Genomic DNA, 19,747 nt, shown 5'->3' with positions numbered 1-19,747 from the left:
CCGTGCGGCGGGTGGCGGCGGGGGGAGGGGGCGGCGGGGGCGCGCGCGCGGAGCGGGCAGGGGACGGAGCGGGGGGCGGGGGGGGGTGCGAGAGGAGAGGACAGACAGACAGACGGCCGGCCGGACTGACGGACGGAGGGGGCGAGAGGATGTGAAGATGGCGGAGCTGCAGATGCTGCTGGAGGAGGAGATCCCGGGGGGGCGCCGGGCCCTGTTCGACAGCTACACGAACCTCGAGCGGGTGGCCGAGTACTGCGAGACCAACTACATCCAGGTGCGGGGCGGGGCGCGCGGCACCTCAGCGCCTCAACGGCTCAACGGCCGCGTGCCGCCTAACGGCCGCCGCGCTGAGGGAGGCTGAGGGGCGCTGAGGGGAGAACGGGCAGGCGGAGGCCGCTTCGCCTCCAGAATTAAGTGCCCCGGTGTGAAACGTGTAACTGTTTGCTACGTGAAATCGCCTCCCCTCCGCGAGCGTGCCCGGTATTTATTCCTGCTCGCGGATCCGTCGCCCCTCTCTGTCCCCTGCCCGCCTCCCGCTCCCCTCCGGTGACAGCAGCGCGATGGCTTCCTCCGATCTTGCGTTTGTGCTGCGCAGCACAACACAGCCCCACTCTAACCGGGGTCTGCCCGTCCGTTATGTGTCTCCCCTGCCGAGCAGGGCTGTGGTGGTATCCAGAGCTCCCCAGCGGTAGGTGGAGGTGGCGCGGTGTGGCGGTGACACGGAACTGAGGAGATATAAGTTGGTACCGCAGTCTGTGGTTTTTGCCGTGACTGCTGAGGAGCCAGCTGGCCAGCTCCGATTGTTCCTTTCGTTCTGGTTTTACTAGGAAGTGAAATATATTCTTTTCGTGATCGTAGGGTCAAATGAAAGAATTTCCCCCTAAACGAAAGAAAACAGCCATCAGTTGTGAGCCATTCCTCCAAACGGTCTGAGCATGTTGGAAAGAAGGGGGACATGGATTTGTGGTGTCAGTGCTGAGAGAAGTGCAAAGGCTCCTGGTTTGATTTTTGCTTTCAGTCCTCTAAGTGGAGAGTGCTTGTGTGTTTCCTGAGGGCAAGTGGGGCTGAGATCTGTGGCTGGATTGTTTTAGGAGTGAAAATGAGAGAGCATATTTAAACAGTGGCACAGAATAATGAAGATTTCCCTGTAAAGAAGCTCAGACTCTTTCAAATTGTTGAATGACAAACCATCTCGCAGAGAGAAGACTTTGCATATTTTGGGTCATTTACCTAACATGACAATTTTAGTGACATTCTATAGATGCACCTTGTTATGTAATTAATAACATTTCATATGCTGAATTAGTGTGACTTACGTTCTTTAAGAAAAATTCAGTGAAATATTTTCTTTTAGTCATAAACTGACGTGCATGTATTTAAAACAGTGCGTTTTTGAAAACAGGCAAACTGATTTTTTTCTGAGAGAGGAGAGTCTTAGAAGGCAGATCTGATACGAAGAAGTAGATTTAGCTTTTTTTGTTTGTTTGTTCTTTCTGTGACCTTTTTTTTTTTCTTGTAAATCAAAGAATAAAAAATCTGTATTGAACAGCTCTACTTCTATTGTTTCAATAAAAACTACAGAGGAGGTCTCCATGCTGTTTCGTACAAATAGAGAACGAAAAGAGAGGGTTATTGCCCCGGTTGGTGTACAGTCTGTAAGATAGCCTAGATAATAGGAGCTGGGTACAGACAGATGGTGAGTGAAGGAAGAGAATGAGACACTGTTGGTCAGCCTGATGGGTTCTGGCCACCGCGCAGCAATACCACCCTGACTGCTGGCAATTTGTCCAACCATCGTGACAACAGAGAGCTTTGAGAGGGAGGTGAGAGTGAAGGAAAGGAATTGTGTTGCGAGTGCTGACTGAAGTGCAGTGTGGGGTCACTGTGTGAAAAAGTTTACATTTTTAAGTAGGGAATGGAGGACCTTGGGCAGGTGGTAGGCTTTGGCCTTTGGATTTGGCTGAGAGACTGGAGGGTGGGATTACTGTAGAGAAGAGGTCCAACTGGAAGAGATTCTGGATTAGTAATGTGAGTGTCCTCACAGCAAATCTGCCAGGGAGCTCACCCCATGTTCACAGTGCCAAAACTACATAAACTCCTGGTTAGGATCCATACCCAAAGCTAATTATTTTTTTTCCTCTGCAAGAGCGGGAGTGAATAACTGGATATAACTAACAGAATTGGGGATTTTGCTTCTAATAATAATTATTCCAAAAATCATTACACCCAATGAAGTCCAAATTATGTTTTTAAAAAATGCTTGGATTTTGTGACAAAGATGTGCTTGTAATTGCTCAGAAATGTGTGGGAGAGTAATCTTCCAGAAAGTCAAAAAATATTCCAGAAGATGGACTAATTCTACCATGATCCTTTAACGTTCCATTGTTGACAGAAGGTTTTATCATGGATATTGCAGAGATCTCCTAGTAGGGGCTCAGTGTATGACAGAGATCTGAGTTTGATCTGCTGGATGATAGGCAGGACAGCGATTGGAGTGTTGAAGACATTTCATTGCCTTGTATCTGTCAGTCGACAAGCTGTCACCTCGCGCTCCCCCCCCCCCTTTTTTTTTTGACAGTTGGTGTTTTGAGGTGGTTTTATTGTCAACTACAGAAATTGTTGCAAAAGTCAGTGGAGGCATAGGTCAGTTTAATAGATGCTTTGCAGTTCAGCATGAAGGTGAATGTGTTTTTTTTTTATTTGCAACATCTTTGCAACATCATAGCAGCTTCAAAACAATCGAGCTCATTCTCTCTTAGGTGTGGGAATTGCTAGGTCATAGTCATAGAGCTGTGGTGGCTGCAGCTCGTTAGACTTCTGTTTATGGAATTAAAAATGTTCTTTAAATTTTGACAGTGTTTGATTATCCAAATTATGATTGATATTAGTGAGCTCAGTTACTTAACAACAGGGAATGTTAAATAAATCGTTACCCTTCCCCTGAGTCTGTGATACAGCAGTATATCAGAGCACATCAGCTTAAAATTTTGTGATAAATAACTAGGAAATACAGCAAATATATAATAAATGGAACTGAAGCAATGAAAGATGAAAAGCTACTATTTGGACAATAAAAAAAAAAAAAAAAGGCTTTTTCATTCACTGTTTTTCCACAATGGCTGTTCCTTTTAGATTTTCCCACCAGGAAAATTCAGTCTCCCAGCTCTCCAGCCAATCAATTAATCTAGTAAGGTGGTGTATTTTTCAAGAGGCGCTACTCTTAAATAGGAAAATAAATTGCTAGAATAAACATTTAAAGAATGATTTTCACTTGCATAGTACAACAATTAATTTAATACTTTTTCTGTGATTATGGTGGTACTTCAGATTAGGATAGTATTTTTTTCTAAATTTTAAATGTAAGTGCATAAATTACACGTTTAAATCTGCTTCTATTACTACAGAAATCAGATAACTTCTTAACAGAAAGCTGGTCTTCTAATAACTTGGAGAAATCATAGAGTTACTGCTGTGTATTGACACAATGTCAATCACAGGTTAAATTTTATGCTGCCTTGATATTATACTTGATATTATACAATATCAAATTATATTATACTATTATATGTGATACTACATTTATACTATTATACTTGATATTATAAAAACATTTTTGCAGTCCACATTGATTTATCTGAGTCTTTCATAAAAAACAGAGAGAAGTTTTCTAATTATGATTGTGTAAGTAACAAAAACACTTTTAAGCAGTTACGTGATTTGTGCATTTTGTTATTGGTATAGTAATATAAATTCCAGCACTGCATTGGCCTGCCCGGTTTCTTTGAGCTTGTCCTGCCTAAGTCCATTTTAGAATAATCTGGTTTCTAGTGACCATCACTTTTTAAAAAAATCAGTTTTTCATTTCATGCAGTACATAGAGCTTTCTAGAGTAACTGCATGCTTGTGTCTGTTAACTTGCTGTTTTCAAAGTGTCAAAAAAATTACCAGATTGGTGGCTTTTCAGCCCGTACGTATCTAGCAGGAACAGACACAGGGTGAGGTCCCACCAGCAAAGTCAGCTCACAAAATTGAGTGAAAAGCCAAGCTTCTGTGTCCTGTCCAGCTTTCAGAAAGTGTCTGGGATTTCTGTGTGCTGTGTTCTCCAGATTTTTCTAACAGGCTCTGTATTTCTTGGTCTTTCAAGACTCTTATGCTTTACTTGTCATCTCTAGAGACTGAAAAGGACGATTGAGTTTCTGGTTTTCCTCTCTTCATAGTCTTCATGTTGCTGTGATTGTACTGAGTTTTATACACCGAAAAACCCTTCTTGTATTTGTAAGGGGAAGGGCTTTAGTCATTTAATGTGAAATTTCTGCTGAATTGATTGTAACGACTGGTACGAGTAGCTAACTTGCTTATAAACCATTAATTCCTAAGACACACAAGTTTGAGAAAGATCTCTGTTCTCTTTGCTGAAGATGAGATCTGTATCACCTTAACAAAAACAACTGAGCTGTTTTTTTTAAATTTATTTTAATGATCAGAAAGTGGTTTTCACGGTTTTCGGTTCTCCTGTTCCTTAAATTTGTTTCCTTTTTAATCCAACTTTGGTGAAGAGGTGGTTAAGCTTAGCGTTGATAGAAGACTTGTTTGGCAGGAGTTAAAGTTGGTGTTGATGAGATCCAGAGAATTTTTGTCCAGAATTTCAGGAAGATGCTGTCAGGTTAAAACTCTTTAAAAATACGAAGTAAATGGGCACTCTACTACTTTCTTCAGTGTCTCTGCTCTCGTGCTGTCTTGTGTTCAGACTGTAGATCACTTACAAGGTCTCCACATTCCCTTAAAGTGGAGAACAGAAGTAACTGGATGGTGGGCAGTGGTGCTGCTGTAACAGAACTAGTAATAATACTGATGATCTTCTTGGCTTCCTTTACTTTTTCATGTCCTCCTTCCCTTTTACTTACTGTATCACCAACTGTCAGAGTTTTAAGGACTCGATAATTTAAAGGGAGGTTGGCAGATGCTACTGCTTGAAACGGGGAGTTGGATAGTCTCCATATTGCATTATTAGGGTATACAAAAAGAAAAATCCTCTGAAGTGACACCACATGTTTTCAGTATTTATGACAAAATTAGAGAAAAAAAGTGCTAAAAGATGCCATTTATGTTTATGGATCTTTGATTTGAATGTTCTGAAATAAAATCCCATGGCAGTAGTTCAGTCACAGTTTATGCTTCTCTTGGTTGCAACTGTATTAAACGGCTGTACAAATTCTTTCTGCACAACTCTCTGCTCAAGATCTGCAGAGAGCTTGTTGTTAGGTTGGTGAGTTTTGTGGGGTAATGGAGATACAGGCTCATCCTGTTTTCTTTTAAGAGAGTCAGAGTAGCAGGTAAAGTTGGTGAAGTATTTATCACTCAACCACTGTAATTCCTCTTGCATTAACTGTGCTGTGTTTTGCCAGGAAAGCAAATTTAATTCATTTAATAGTGTCACAAGTTCAAGTGAGGGTTCAGGAAGAGTAGAATTGATTTCTGTTGAGTGGATATGGAAATAACATGAGACATTTTATCAGTGGGAGTTGCTGGTGGTAATACTTTATGTATAAACGTGAAAATAAAATTGGTAAATATGCACATTGCCATTAGAAAGTAAGTCTTGTAACGCTGTTAGTTAGAAGTGGCATTCTTGTAGTTCCCTTCTATAGGTTATTTTCTGATTGTAGTTACTGAATAAGATGGATCAAGAATTGTAATTCAGTGTAGCAAGCTTCTGCATCTTGCAGTTAATAAGCTCTCTAAAATGTATTGTTTGTTGCCTGTGTTTTACCGGTGTTTGCAGCCATTCATCTTTGTGGCTTAGTGCTGTAGGTTTTAAGGCAGGAAGTGGTGCGCCACAGTGGTACACCAAGTAAAACAAGACCTTCTCCAGTCAGTACTTGAACAAGTGAAATCTTACTCTGCTGTGTTCAGCAGAACATTTTATTGGAGAAGAAGACAGATTTGTGTTAACTGCCAAGTTTTGCAACAGATTTTGAGTGGAGTCTGCATGCCAATCTCTGATGGCCTAATTTACTGGATTTTTTTTTTCATATACTGTATTTTCACCCTTAGTTGTTCATCTGAAATTAATATCTTGCTTACTAATCAAAATTCTGTAAATTTGGTTGAATACCATTATCTGGAATTTTAGTTATGTGGCAGCTCGCACTTCAACAGAGCAGGTAATGGCAGCACAATGAATTTAGGTGCATTTTCCTTCACATTCTACATATGCTATTCACTTTTCTTATAGCTTATTTCCCAGTAGATGTCATTGTAGTATCTGTTCTTAATGGTCTTTCAGCCTGAAATACAAGTCATTGCTTTATTATTATTGGCTTACTGTTATCGTAGTGAAGTTGTTTTATGTTCAGTGAATTGAAGGAGAGGGACAAACATTATTAGGTTTGGGTTTCATTGGCCACTATGTCTTGGTTATACACAGAGCCAAAGCTAGTTTTGTGCTGAACTCATAAATTAAGCATATATTATTTTCTTAGAGTTAATAGCTGTTACACATAGATGTGAATGTTTTTATTAGGGTAATTTGTAACTTTGTTATGAATATATTGCTTGAATTTGTATGAACTCTAACAGAATTCTTGGGAATGACTTTTGGACTTTTTGTCTGTTTTTGAGCTGGCTGGTAGTTTACTGAAGTTGGTTCTTACTACAGATCATACCAGGTTTTTAAAACTATACTCTCAGAAGATCAGATCAAGGCTATTAGATTGCTTTTTTTCCAGCAGATTAAAGTGAAGCCTGAGATGGTTTTGTTTGAAGATGCTCATTTCAATCTGCATGCTGTGATTATCAAAATTAAGTTTCAAACTGATATTTACATAAATACATAATCTTCATAAGAACTGTTTCCTGTATTGTGAACTATTGTTCTTTTATATCTGGATGCCATCTGTCTTATTAGGAGTTTTGTTGAAAGTAACTGATAAACAAGCTGATGATACATATTTTTTGATGTGTTACAGGAAGAAAATTTTTACGCAATTTATTCAGAGGTTGGTAAACTTCATTAGAAAGCAGATTTTATTTTCTTTTATTGTTTCTGGTCAATCTCGTCAAGGACTAAGATAAACCTTGCAAAAATTTCTGTAAGGTTTTGTTTTTTGGTGTTAGTATAAATAGGTTCACTGTGTTTGATGGAGGAGAAGAAAGTGGTTCAATTTGGATTTCAGAGTTGAAGGAAATCATTCAATCATAGTTACCTAGAATTAAGTAAATTTTGCTTTGGAGTGGCTTATGAGAGGAAGGTTACTGTCTGTGTTAAATATTAAGTTCCACTGATGGGATTGAGGTTTTCAGGCAGGCTGCCCCAGTCTTTCAGCACTGGAGGGCAGATATGAATTTTCTCTGTCCAGTGCATTGCCAGCAGGTTATGGCTCTAAATTTTGTGCTGGGGGCAGGAATACTAAGAGGCATTGTGGCTGAGATTTATGAAGGCCTTCCCTAGGCGTGTCCAATTTTGAAGTGCTGAGATTGAATGGTTTGTCTGTTGGACCATCCTGAAAAATACTGTGTTTTGTAGATTTGAAAATTTGCCTTTAAAATTGCTGAGTGCATAAATTCTTCCTGTTACCCACCTAGAAGCCTTTGGATCATAAGGTAGTTAGAAATTAGAGCAGCGCCTCCCAAAAGATGCAAATCTTAGACTCTGCTGTTGTTTAGGAGCAAGATCCCTGAGTTCATCTAGCATCTTTTTGAGTCCAGTTCTTTCTATATCCTAGTGCTAGGTCTGGTCCTTACCTGGTCATTGGTGAGCCTGTCTAGTTAGCTGAAGGAGCAGAAAGCTAACTAGGCCAAAGAAACATCGTTGCTTTGCTAAGTGATGGTGGAGGGTGAAGCCAAGGAGGAGGGGGGAAGGCAGCAGGGAAGAAGTGGGACCATCCCCACTGGTGGCAGTGAGCAGTGAGATTGACTCTGCTAAGGTGGAAGAGTTCTTCCACATAGCACGTTTCAAAGGTGGTTATTCAATCTGTTCTCTGGGCTTGAAGGGTAGTAGTTAAAATGTCAATTGTTTCTTTTTTTTTTTTTTTTTTTCCCTGGTGAAAACTGTGAGCAATAGGGGCCAACACCTGTTAAACACGAAAGGATTGTGGCAGATAGCCTTTAGGTAATATGTGACCTTTGAAGGCAGAATAAGTGCTCATCTTTCTATATAGGATGTGTGATAGAACAATCTAAGTCTGTTCTTGGTACTGCTCTTCTTAGCAGTCAGGGATATATAAACATAGCTGAATTAGTATTACTGATTCCCTTTTCAAAGAGAAAATTTCAGTCTGTTTCACAAACAATATACAAGGCCATTTATTAACGAGTAGTCTAGTCTTAATTCAAGGCACACTAATTTGTCTTAATATTTTTTAAATGCTGTATGTTTACTGAATATGTAGTGCCAATTCTTAAAATGATTTCGGAGTGTCCTTTTAATGCTGTAAGTTTGAGAGATGATATATATTGCAAAGTTTGTAATTCATGCTGATTTTTTTTAACTAAGTGATAAGTTTATAAGTTGGCATGAGAAGTGGAGCTTGTTTATGTGTGAGGCACGTTTGCTGCAGGTTGCAGAAGTTTGTTCTCTGCCTATGTAAAAAAACACAGGCCTGCTGCAACTTGTGGGGAATGTAAATAAGTTAAATATCCCAAATTAAATAGCTATCTGGAATCAGTTAATGTACATGTATCTGTCTGGACGGTGTGTCGGGGTGACAATTATGAAGTATATAGGTATTTAGCCAAAAGACAGGAAAAAATGGTTATAAACCAGATAACTAAAGATACCATGCCATTATAGAAAGTTTACAGTCATTGTCACTATTTATAAATACACCCATTAGGGGAACTAGTAAAAACAAAAGCCAACTTCTTATCACACCAGTAACAGCAAAATAGGAGACCGAGGTGGATGACAGACATCAGATATATTGATAAATGCATGTATGAGCAGGGCCTGGAAAATGAGGCAGTAGTTTTTGATAGATAATAAATTAAAGAATATAATTAAAATGATATGCAAGTAATGTTGTGAAGAGTGTGAACAATGTACACTAGTTTTCCACTTTTCTTGAGCAAGGTACAAGGATACTCAATTTAGTTTGATAATGCTACTTTAGTTTGGTAATGCTTCTTAATGTAATCTTTGGAATTATTGCTATGAGTTCAGACTCAGTGTTTAATGGGATCCTAAAAAGGCTAAAGAGACATTTTGAAGAAATGATAAGAATATAAGCAGTTTTATCTTCTGTTTTTGTATATTTTTTGCCTTGCATTTGTTTTGAATTTGTCCATGATGGATTTTTTTGCCCATATATATTAAAGTATTTTGCAGTGTCCACTCTAATCCATTTGTATCTGATGGGCATCTGTATAAACCAACAAGTCTGGATAACAGAAAAAGTTACCTGCAGACTGTGGATTTCTGTTACGATTGTCTGGTGGTGATAACAGTTACTTTAAACCATCTCCAGCTTGAGGATACTTCTGCAGCCACTAAGAGACTTGTTGATATGAGTTAACAGAACTATTGTAATCCATTGCCATATTGTGATCTGCTTAAAATTTAATTTTTGCATATCTTTTATACATATAGGATATTTACATTGATTTTAGTCATAATTTCAGAGGGACCTTGACAGGCTTGAGAGATGGGGTCATGCAAAGCTCACGAGGTTCAACAAGACCAAGTTCAAGGTCCTGCACCTGGGTTGGGGCAATCCCAAGCCCAAATACAGGCTGGGTAGAGAATAGGTTGAGAACAACCCTGAGAAGGCTCTAGGAGGACCTTGTAGCTGCCTTCAAGTACCTAAAGGGAGTCTGTGGGAAAGCTGGGGAGGGACCCTTTGTCAGGGAGTGGAGTGATAGGACAAGGGGGAATGGCTTTAAACTGAAAGAGGGTAGATTTAGATTAGACATTACGAAGAAATTCTTCACTCGGAGGGTGGTGAAGCACTGGAACAGGTTGCCCAGAGAAGCTGTGGATGCCCCATTTCTGGAAGCGTTCAAGGCCAGGTAGGATGGGGCTTTGAGCACCAATTTTAGATCTGAGGTTCTGGAATCAGTTTGGAGGTGTACTGCACAGTTACTATAAGTCTTACTGTGGTATTTTTGAATTGATTTGGCATTAACTTTGGGGCTTCTTGGCATTATCGCATAATAAATGCTATGTTGAGTGAAACTCCTAGGGCAGCTCTGAAAGGCCAAAATTCTGTAAGTGGCATTTGTCATTTAAGTTCTGCTAGAAATGGAAATGAAAGATAGATTAAGGATGTTAAGCTGTGGAGAATGAAATATGAGAATTTTTAATTTTTTTTCATTTGTGTGTATAGTGTTAGTTTGTCAAAATGTCGTCTGTCCATTTTTTTTTCTTTTTTGGCTAAATACATAGAGTCCTCCAGGATACCATTCTCTTAATTACATGCCTCTTCACAAGCCAAATCACAACTTGATCAGCCATAACTTGAGCAGTCAGCTTTTTTTACCTAATTCTTTCATTTTTAAGCAATACAGCTCTGATTAGATGCTTTTCGTCTCTAGACCTCATACTTTACTAATCTGAGTAAGTACCACATTTGTTTACAAACAGAGTGGAAGGAACTTTTTTCAATTTTTTTGGACTGGGTTTTATATGCACTTAAGGCAGTGTTTGGACATAGTCCTTTAATAATTGTTTTCATATGTTTCTTCTGGGGAACGTAGGGGGGAAAAAAGGATGGTATTTCCTGTGTTTTAGGGACAATCTTACAGAAGACTGGAAGATAGCGAGTGTTACAAAAAAGCCAATTGTCAGTGTCTGGGAGGTGCAGAATTAGAGGTTATGCAGTTGGCTGGGCATCCTGCAAAATGAATAAGAGAATTGCTTGACAACAAAGCAGCTTGGAAATTTCCTCTCCCTCTGTGCCTCTCTCTTAAAGTCTCCCTATCATTCATAATATGAAACTCTTCTTTCCAGGGTAGGTTTATTTATTGGCATAACTGGATCGGTAGAGAGATTATATTATTTAAACATGTCTTCTCAAATGAAAAGGCCTTTTGTGCAGCAGTTTAATACATTAGGGTATTGAGAAAAGCCCTTTTTTTTTTCTGATGGTAGTAGAACTTGCTGGATCTACTGTTGTAACAACCTATTAGGACAACTTGAAAACAAATGAATTAACATCCAAAAAAATGAAAGAATGCAAGGCAAGAGAACCTTTTGTAAAATAAAAAGGTATTCGGCATTTGAAGTGTTATTTCTTGTGTGGTTGCACTCCCTGACATTTCTATTCTTGTGATAAGTGAGAGCTCAGAACTATCGGAACAATAATGTTGTTGAAATGGGTGAGTAAGCAAGTTCAGAACTCTTTCTGTATCAGAATGACGGTGAAGGTAAAATCCAAGGTGGGGATTCCTCATTTCTTGTAACAAAACTGCTGAGAGGAGTCTTGTGGTCTTTTACTAGTTTGCAGCATCATTTTCTATTTGTATGCCATAAGTTTTAATTTCTGTAACTTCAATGTAGCACAACTATGCTAAGCATAATGATGTAACTGGTCACTACATTAAGATACACTGAAAAGAACTTCACCACTTTGTGTTTTCTTCTAAACTATGACATTGCTGGAAAACCCTGTATCAGTAATGAACAAAGCAGTGGTGATGCAGAGGACTGGTGTTTGGTACTTGAACTTGGCTTGTTGCTCCTGTGGCACTGGCTTTGGCACAGAGCTGCCCAGCTGGGATGAGCACTTGGTTGCCTGGTGGCCATTGGGTTTGGCTTGGAGGACATGGGCTATGCTGTCTCCAACATGGTAGCTTATTGGTGTGGAGGTTTCCACTGGATTGCCCTCGGGCATTTGTAGTGCTGTGGGTTACAGAGTAAAAGGTGTTGAGGGTGAAGAGAAGGGGTTTTCCTTAAGCCCAAATTTATCCAAGCACAGAGATCTCTCAGTACTGCAGGAAAAAGGTTCTGCTGCCTATAAGTCTGTTCTGTGTTATTGTGCTTTTGTGTCAGACTTCCTGCACGTTGTTTCTTTATGTCTCCGGAGGTGTCACGGCAGTCTAGCTTTTACTGTTTGTATCCTTCCTTTTAATGACTATTATTTCCTTAGCTCTACTGAAGCTAAGGAAACTCTTACATAGGATTATTACAGATATCGATATCTAAATCTAAGTGGTAGCACTTCTGAATGCAATCTCCGAATTGGTTTACCATACTTGTCTTGGCTAGTTCCTGAGTCAGAGACACTTCTTCGTTGGCTTTCAACTGTGGGGAAAAAAGTAGAGAGATGCTTGTAAGTTGCAGACATGCTGTGGGTGCAGTTCAGGCAGGTTGGCTTCAATACTGCACATAATCCTTAGTGATGTGTTTTATGGTTGAGAGCTCTTGCCATTATGAGAGTTATCAGAATGAATAAAATTATCTGGTATTGCTGGTACTGGATATGATGAAATTTGGTGTATACAGGGAACAGGATAGTAATTCTTATCTGTGGGATTAAAGTTGTTCTTTTACTGAAGTATTTGTGATCGATTTAGATTGTATAGCAAGAAGGAATTGTTTTCCCTTATTTGAGGCAACTATAGTCTGTATCTGGCTCTTTTTTGAAAACTGTGTGTAAAAACTGACTTTTAAGACTACTGTAACTGAAAGAATTAATTACTAGGAATTTTGTTAGATGAGGGTAATAAAAGATTGTTTTATTTCGTGGAAGTTCTGAGCTTAAGTTTAATTGGACTATGGATGTGGCTGTTGTAGGGGAAAAATAGCTGTACATCTTTAGCTTCTGCCAAGATGTGTGTGACAGATGGTGTCTTGTCTGTCCAATATGAATTCTTTCTGCTGTATAAATATTGATTGGAGAAAAATAAATGGTGTTCCGTAGCTTTGAAAGATACATTCTTGTTGGTACAAGAGTGACTAACACATATTAAAAAAGGTCTTGGACAGAACAGCACTGGTACATGCAAAACTTAGCACCTGAACAAATCTAAAAGGCCTGGTAGAAGTCTCTCTTCTCATTAGACAAACAGAGAGAAGAAAAAAAAATATTTGTATGTTTTGGGGAAATAAAATGGTCCCTGTGACTTCTTTTGTGGTAAAAAACATACTTTAGTTAAAGTGGTTGTCTGGAACGTAATCAGTAAATGTGCAAAGATGGTCAGCTGCTAATCTTTGGGCAGCACAGGTGCTTGATGCTGTATTCAGAGGCCTTGTCTGCTCATTCATCTGTTCTTTTCTCAAGTACCCTTCCAATTTTTATGATGACCAACTCTTTTTGTGACAGACTTGGTGGAACTTCAGGGTTTCAGAACCTTGTGCTGATCCCAAATAACTCATTGTCTGATTCTTTGTCAGGTGTGTTGATAGAACTATGTTCTGTGGCTGCTGCCTCTACAAGGTCCTGCACAGAGATTTTCTTCCAGATGTTATCTGGGGTATTGTTGAAATTGTGTTTTTTCAAGGAATCTTATCATGCAATTCTCATAGGGTTAGACACATTAATTCTATTAACCTCCTGTGCTGTTGGTATTTGGTATGTAATCAACTCTCTTTGTGCACATGAGTAAAAACAACCACGTAGAATTTATAGAAGTTCCCCTGAGGCATCCATTTCTAGTATTTCGGCTACCAGTTAATACCAATGCTGTGCTTTTCTTAAGCACTTTTTTATGTTGCTGTTGTTTTTTATTTTCCTTTGAATGCAGGGTTGAATTTTACACCTTGGAGGTATTGTGTGCATCTGCAACATAGAATTACTATCATCAATTATTATCATTTAAGTACAAATAGCAGCCTCTGGAGATATGCTCCAGATAGGTATTCTTCTATAACCAATAGAGCAGTCAAACCTGTACCAATAAAAGCATACACTTCAGTGGCATATTCTCATGAAAAGCACTAGCTTGAGGTCAGATATTCTTTCCTTCCTCCAAGTTTCTCCTTTTTCTTTCCATAGGTTTTCATTTATAGCTGTGATTATATATAATTATTTTCTTAATTTCATTCAGAAAATACATCAGAATATTTTTCTGTAATTTTAATAATTACTGAAAATTCTTCAAGTGTGCAGAATTAACATGACCAGTGAGTCACTTAGCGGAGTCGTTCAAACAATAGTTCTGGGGTTCAGCCAAAGTAAACAGTCCTGATTAAGAAAAATTAAACTGTGGAGTGTTTAGACAGAACAGTGACTGGATGCTTTCTGTTGAACTAGTAGGTTATGCCAAACTGTTAAGACGCATAAAAAGCTGGAAAAATGTCCATTTCAGCCCTTCTGCTATACTTTGTCAACTCTGATCTGTCATTCACTGTTGTACTCAGAATGTTTATTATTTCACCAAAATATTTTATCCTATGTTTTTCAGAATTGATATAATAGAATTAACATGGTAGCAACTATATTGAAGTGTTGATGTGCTTCTTGCCCTTCAGTAGGCTTCCTGAAATCAAACTAATTCCTTGTAGAATTTATATGTTTTCATATTTGGAATAGATGGGCACAGTGCTCATGATCAGGCAGCACAGTTCCACCTGAGCCAGTTCTTCACATGGTCTCGTAGCTATTGCTAGATTCAGTGTTGAAGGTGGTTTGAGAGTTTCACTGCTAATTTTCTGTAACCTAGCAAAGAAGAGAAAAAGCCATTCATTCAAAGAAATCTTTTTGACTGAAGGGAGAGCATGTATTGACTTGATTTCTAATTTCTTTTATAGAAATTGTGAGATTTTTGGTAGAAGTAAATTTGGCTAATGTATTTAATCTTAAAACCAATTAGAAGTGTTTCATACACTCAAATGTAAGAATAGGTATGTGTGGTCAGGGGTTTCTGAAGGTCATTAACGCTGAGTAACCATTAGTAAATTGACAGTAGTCTTACACATTCACTGTATGAAATCCTTGGTATTGTTCTGAATGAATTTTCAGAAAAAATGTAATCTCTTCATGCTCATCCCGACTCAACATTCGGAACCATGGTCTTTCATAGCTGAGCAGGAAGACCCTTACTGCTGATAGGTTTACATCTTTCAAGTTATAGCTTTTCTTTAGCAGCGAGAAATTTCTACGTATTGCTAGAGAGGAATTCTGAAATGGCTCTGTGACCTGCAAGGGAATCACTGTGTTTTCTGAGTTGGGAAATGTAAGAACTACTGTATGTGGAGAAAAACTTTGCCCAAGCTGGATTTGTTTATTAGGCGTATTGCTTTTTCATACTTCATTGTGATATTTGTTTATTCCTAAAATAAATAATTGTGTAATTTGCAGAAGGAACTAATATTTAAATTGTTTGGAGATGACTGCATTACGGTTTTACTATAGTTAACATGGGAGATTAAATGCACATTATTTGATTGCATGTAAAAGGTCATTATATTGCTTTAAAAAATGGAGTTACCGCTGACATAGAACAGTCTCTGGGCAAGAAGCACTGTAATTAGTGTGAAAGTAGGTCATGCTTAGGAAAATCTGTGTCTAAAATACAGATCTCGGTGGAAAGAATTACAGAAAACTTGATGCTGTGAGGTTAAGTTATATGTAGCAGGTTGAACAGCACTTTGCATGCTGTTCTGGAGCTACATAGCAATTGACAGAAGGTTTACTTCTAATTTTGAAGTAAATGGACCAAAACTGCTGGTTAAATTGGAAGAAAGAGGATAACTGCTACTTATAGTGCCTGCACTTTTTTTCTGTTTTTCGCTGCTAATTTTCTATGATTCTTAAATCGTAGAAACATAGCAGAGTTTGAGTCTGATTAAAATGAAAACTCTCCTGCAACTCTCTGGTTCTTGTGTGCTGACAACTCTTAAAAACATGAACAAATTGAAGAACTTCTGAAAAATGCTTATTTCTAGCAATTTACCCTTGGGATTTAAGACAGGGGCTCCTCCTCTCTTGAGGAGATGACTTTTGGATTATCGGTTGTTCAGCAATTCCTCAAGGGCTGCAGAGCAGAGATCTAGAGCTCAGCTAACAAAGGTCTCTGCATAAGAGGCTGGAATCCCACTCCCTCTCTGCCAATATTGTGTTTTGTCCAGTGCTATGGTAACGGGAGCAAAAGGTTGGAAAAACATTCCTTGCCAGAAAAGTGAGCAGATACAGCTCTCAGGGCACGCAAGGAACAAATCTGTTGAATAGGAAGGCTCCGGTTTTGTTCAGCAGTTTTTAGAGTGAACTTTTCCTGACTTCCTGCCACTTCTTTATGTTGGGAATGGTAGTTTGTGTAATTGGGCGCTCTGCCTGGTTCATTGATGCCTGCTTAGCACCGGGTATCACCACCACCTTCAGCGGAGCAGTACAGCAGAGGTCACCTTTCAGCAGGCTGACTGTGGGCATCATGAACAAATTGTTTGACCTGTGCTCTGCATGTGCTGGTGAAGGCAAGGGAAAAGGCCTGTGAGTTGTGGGGACTGCTGTGATTTTTCAGAGTCAGACAAAAGTGTATTTGTGTCTGGTCATGTAATGAGGTGCAAACGTGCATCTTGGGTGATAAGGCTCTGGCATACGTGGTGATGTAGCGGTGGAGGAATTGGAGACTTTGGCTTTTAGCTGGTTCTACAGTAGGCAGTAACGGCTGTCCCCTCTTCTGAGAGAGAGGGGAGCATGGTTGGAGGGAGGGGAGAGATTGGGGAACCTTTCCTGGGATGATGCAGGGAAACCTCTTCTGATTTCTCAGTTCCCAGGTTTAGTGTTGATCAACTGCCACTGCATCTCTCTGATGCTCTGCTTGTTTGAGCATAAATCTCTAGGTGTGGGAGGGTCAGTATGCTGCCAGGGGCTCTGTAACCTCACAGAGGTATATTGTATGTTGCTACTGTTGTGTGAAGGTTTCTTTTTTTGATCTCTACGTTCTTATATGAAATAAAAGATTTTTTTTTTGTTCTGTCAGGTTATGTATCTGATCTTGTTCCTTTCAGTATGTCTGAATTGGCAGCAGCTTTAAAAAGCACCAAATAAGAATCATTTCAGATGATTTTCAAATGTAGAGTTAACTGATTATTGTGAAGGGAGCTGTGTAAACCAAGCAGGGTTATTTCCTAGAAAAGGAAGATGATTATGCCAATCCCTGGCCCCTGGTTGGTTTAAGGGGCCTTCTCCTCTATCTCTGAATTGGCAGATTCCCGTTACCTGGTAGCTGCATGGCTTCACTTCTCTCACAGCTTTTTTTAACCACAGTTATCAAAGGTAGCTAATTTAAAATACATTAACTTGTAGAATGATAACATCACAGGGGCTGCCAGTGTGAGGAAGTAGGGACAGTGGAAGTCTGAGGGCCTTGCATTAGGAAGTAGGGACAGTGGAAGTCCACTGAGGGCCTTGCGTTAGTTGTTTTGACAACGCAGGCAGAGTTTGAGGCGTGGCACGGCCACGGTTGTTGGGGCAGACAGCAAAGGCTGCCCAGCGGTGTGTGTTCCTGGGGCCACCGGACTCCTTTCTGTGCTGCCCAAAGACATGGGACTGCAGAAAGAACAGGTCGATGGCAGCCTGATGTAGCTGTGCTAAGTGATGTGGCTGGCATCTCCACCTGTTTGCGTGCCTCTCTTTTGGGAGCTGCTGGCTGAACAGGGTGCATATCATCCCCTTACGTGCTGCAGTTACACTCTGGCAATTACAGGCTGTCCTGCCATCTGACTAATTATATTTGTATATAGGCTGTAAACTATGATGGTGGATGATGCGACTGTGTGTCCTACTTAGCTTTTCTTGCTATGAGGCTGCAGTGTCTGGCAGTGGACACTTGGAAGCAGAACCTTCTTCTGTTGCCACAGCTAACTCTGCTTGTGATTTGAAATAAAAGCTGTTAGTGCGCCTCCATTGTTGCTATGTGCTGAAGTGATCTGAAAAGTTATACTTGGATGGAGAAACTGGCAAAATTGGGAAATAACTCAAATGTTACATTTTGTCTATTTTGAAATAGACGTCCTTCTTAAGGTAGATTTTGTCAGATTTCTTGAGAGAGAAAAAAAATCTGTTCCTCTGATAGTGTTAAGGAGAAAACGGTGTGAATAATATTGTTTATATAGTGGAGTGTAATTATTGTGATTGTAGTTTGTTCTGGCTTCTGAAGGCCATTTGGATTTTAAAAAGTGACTTTTGCAAACACTGTAATGACATTTAATTGTTATCAAGTAGCTGTAAAATCAAATATGAGTTGAAGTGCATCAATGATTCTTGCTTGCACACTCAGTGAAAAGTAAAGCTTCCTCAGTGAGTGAAGAGCTGTAGAACAGCAGGTGCGTGAAATAATAGAGGTAAGTCTCTGGATCTTTGCTCTTTCTTTCTGAGGTCCTTCATTCAGCACATCTGTATTGGACTAGTCTCTTATGGCCACAAATGTGATTAGCTTACTGATATTAAAGCTGAAGTTGGCCTTCTTTTTGGAACTCTAATAATTACAATGATGAATGAAATAGAAAATTATCCACTTCTCTCAGCTGCGTTATTGCCAAAGAGCTAACAGTGAGGTGAAGAATCCACTGATTAACAAAATAAACAGCGACAGCCTTAAATACACATGGAGAATAGATTTCTGTCATTGCTGGTCACTTCTCAAGGAAGAGCTGCATTTGGTGCTGTAAACCAGTAATGAATTACTATTAATGTAACTTCATGTTAACTACATTTCAGATGCAGATGTATTTGGATGCTAGCAGGCTGTTCAGTTTCTAGTGATAAATCATTTTTAACTATATTTTTTATGTGTTGAACAACCTTTATTATGACCTTGTCTAGTGTGCTGGCTGTTTTTTTTTTTTTGTTTTGTTTTGTTTATTTTGGCATAAACAGGACTTTGGCTCTGCTTTCAAAGAATAGGAAGTTGCTAGTTTTGATGAGAGTAGGACATTTGCATGTGAAAAACGATCTTCAGTGCTTGTATCTGTGGGAAAATAAAATCCTAAATTTGATCCTGGTGTTATTTAAGGGAAGCAGATGACAGATTTATTGCAATGATGCTGGCAGCATGAAAACAGTGGTGTAAGTGATTAGATGTCAGTCAGGCAAGTTGTGCTCAACCACAGCTGTCATTTGTTACCTTTTTCATCTGGGTGCAGTAGACTGGTAGTCTTGTCATAGATTTCAGACCAGTGGGTTAGTTTTGCCCTTACTGGCAGCCTTGAATGCAGTATGTATTTTAAAAAAAAAATGTTTTTCAATTTCAGAGGCTAGTTAGATTTGTGTATGTTTTTTGAAAGGTAGTTTTCCTAGCTACTAATCAAACCTACATTTTGAGGGTCAGCACAGAAATGAAAATACCAAATGATTCAACTGCAGTAAAAACAGAAGAGTAACTTAATGAGAATGACCTGATATTGACTGCAAAGGTTTACTGATACTGAGTTTCAGCTGGCTTAAAATTTAGCAAGTCACACTTATGATCTAGAAATTCCACTAACACTTAGTGAATTGTTAGTATTTTAGTAATCTGAAAAACAGAACAGCCTGATGTCAGACTCTTCACAAGTATAAATAGGAGTATGTTCCTCAGCTAGAATGCTTTTTAATAGTATTCAGATAAGTTAAGCTAAATTTTCATCATAATTTACTCATAAAAATGGAAATAACCTTATTTATATTTATATTCATATCCATGGAATATGATGAATGCGAGTAACCTTGCATTTGAAAATGGCTTTTCTTTTTTAAGTTCATTACTTCCTGTTTAAATTGTAGAATCTAATTATAGGATTTATGCATTTTTAATTGTAAAACTGGTATCTTCTCTAATGGTTATGTTTAGCCTAGATGCCAAAGTTCCCTATACAGCTTTTTTAATGGGT

At 39.1% G+C, this 19,747-nt stretch overlaps 1 protein-coding gene across 6 annotated transcripts in view; it reads left to right on the top strand.

Moving 5' to 3' along the window:
- Positions 1–76: 76 nt before the first annotated feature.
- ABI2 (abl interactor 2) overlaps positions 77–19,747 on the top strand; it is a 61,672-nt gene continuing 42,001 nt past the window's right edge. For 5 of the 6 annotated variants that reach the window (XM_035571894.2, XM_035571874.2, XM_035571865.2 and 2 more), the window contains exon 1: positions 158–274. In XM_035571894.2, coding sequence (XP_035427787.1) covers positions 158–274 — 117 coding nt within the window. Of the gene's footprint in view, positions 275–19,747 lie in introns of all 6 variants that reach the window. The other variant, XM_035571885.2, reaches the window with a different exon arrangement.

Source organism: Cygnus atratus, chromosome 6 (assembly GCF_013377495.2).
Source record: "Cygnus atratus isolate AKBS03 ecotype Queensland, Australia chromosome 6, CAtr_DNAZoo_HiC_assembly, whole genome shotgun sequence".
Classification (NCBI taxonomy): domain Eukaryota; kingdom Metazoa; phylum Chordata; class Aves; order Anseriformes; family Anatidae; genus Cygnus; species Cygnus atratus.
The sequence above is the reverse complement of the archived record's forward strand: the minus strand, read 5'-3'. Positions and strand labels throughout refer to the sequence as shown.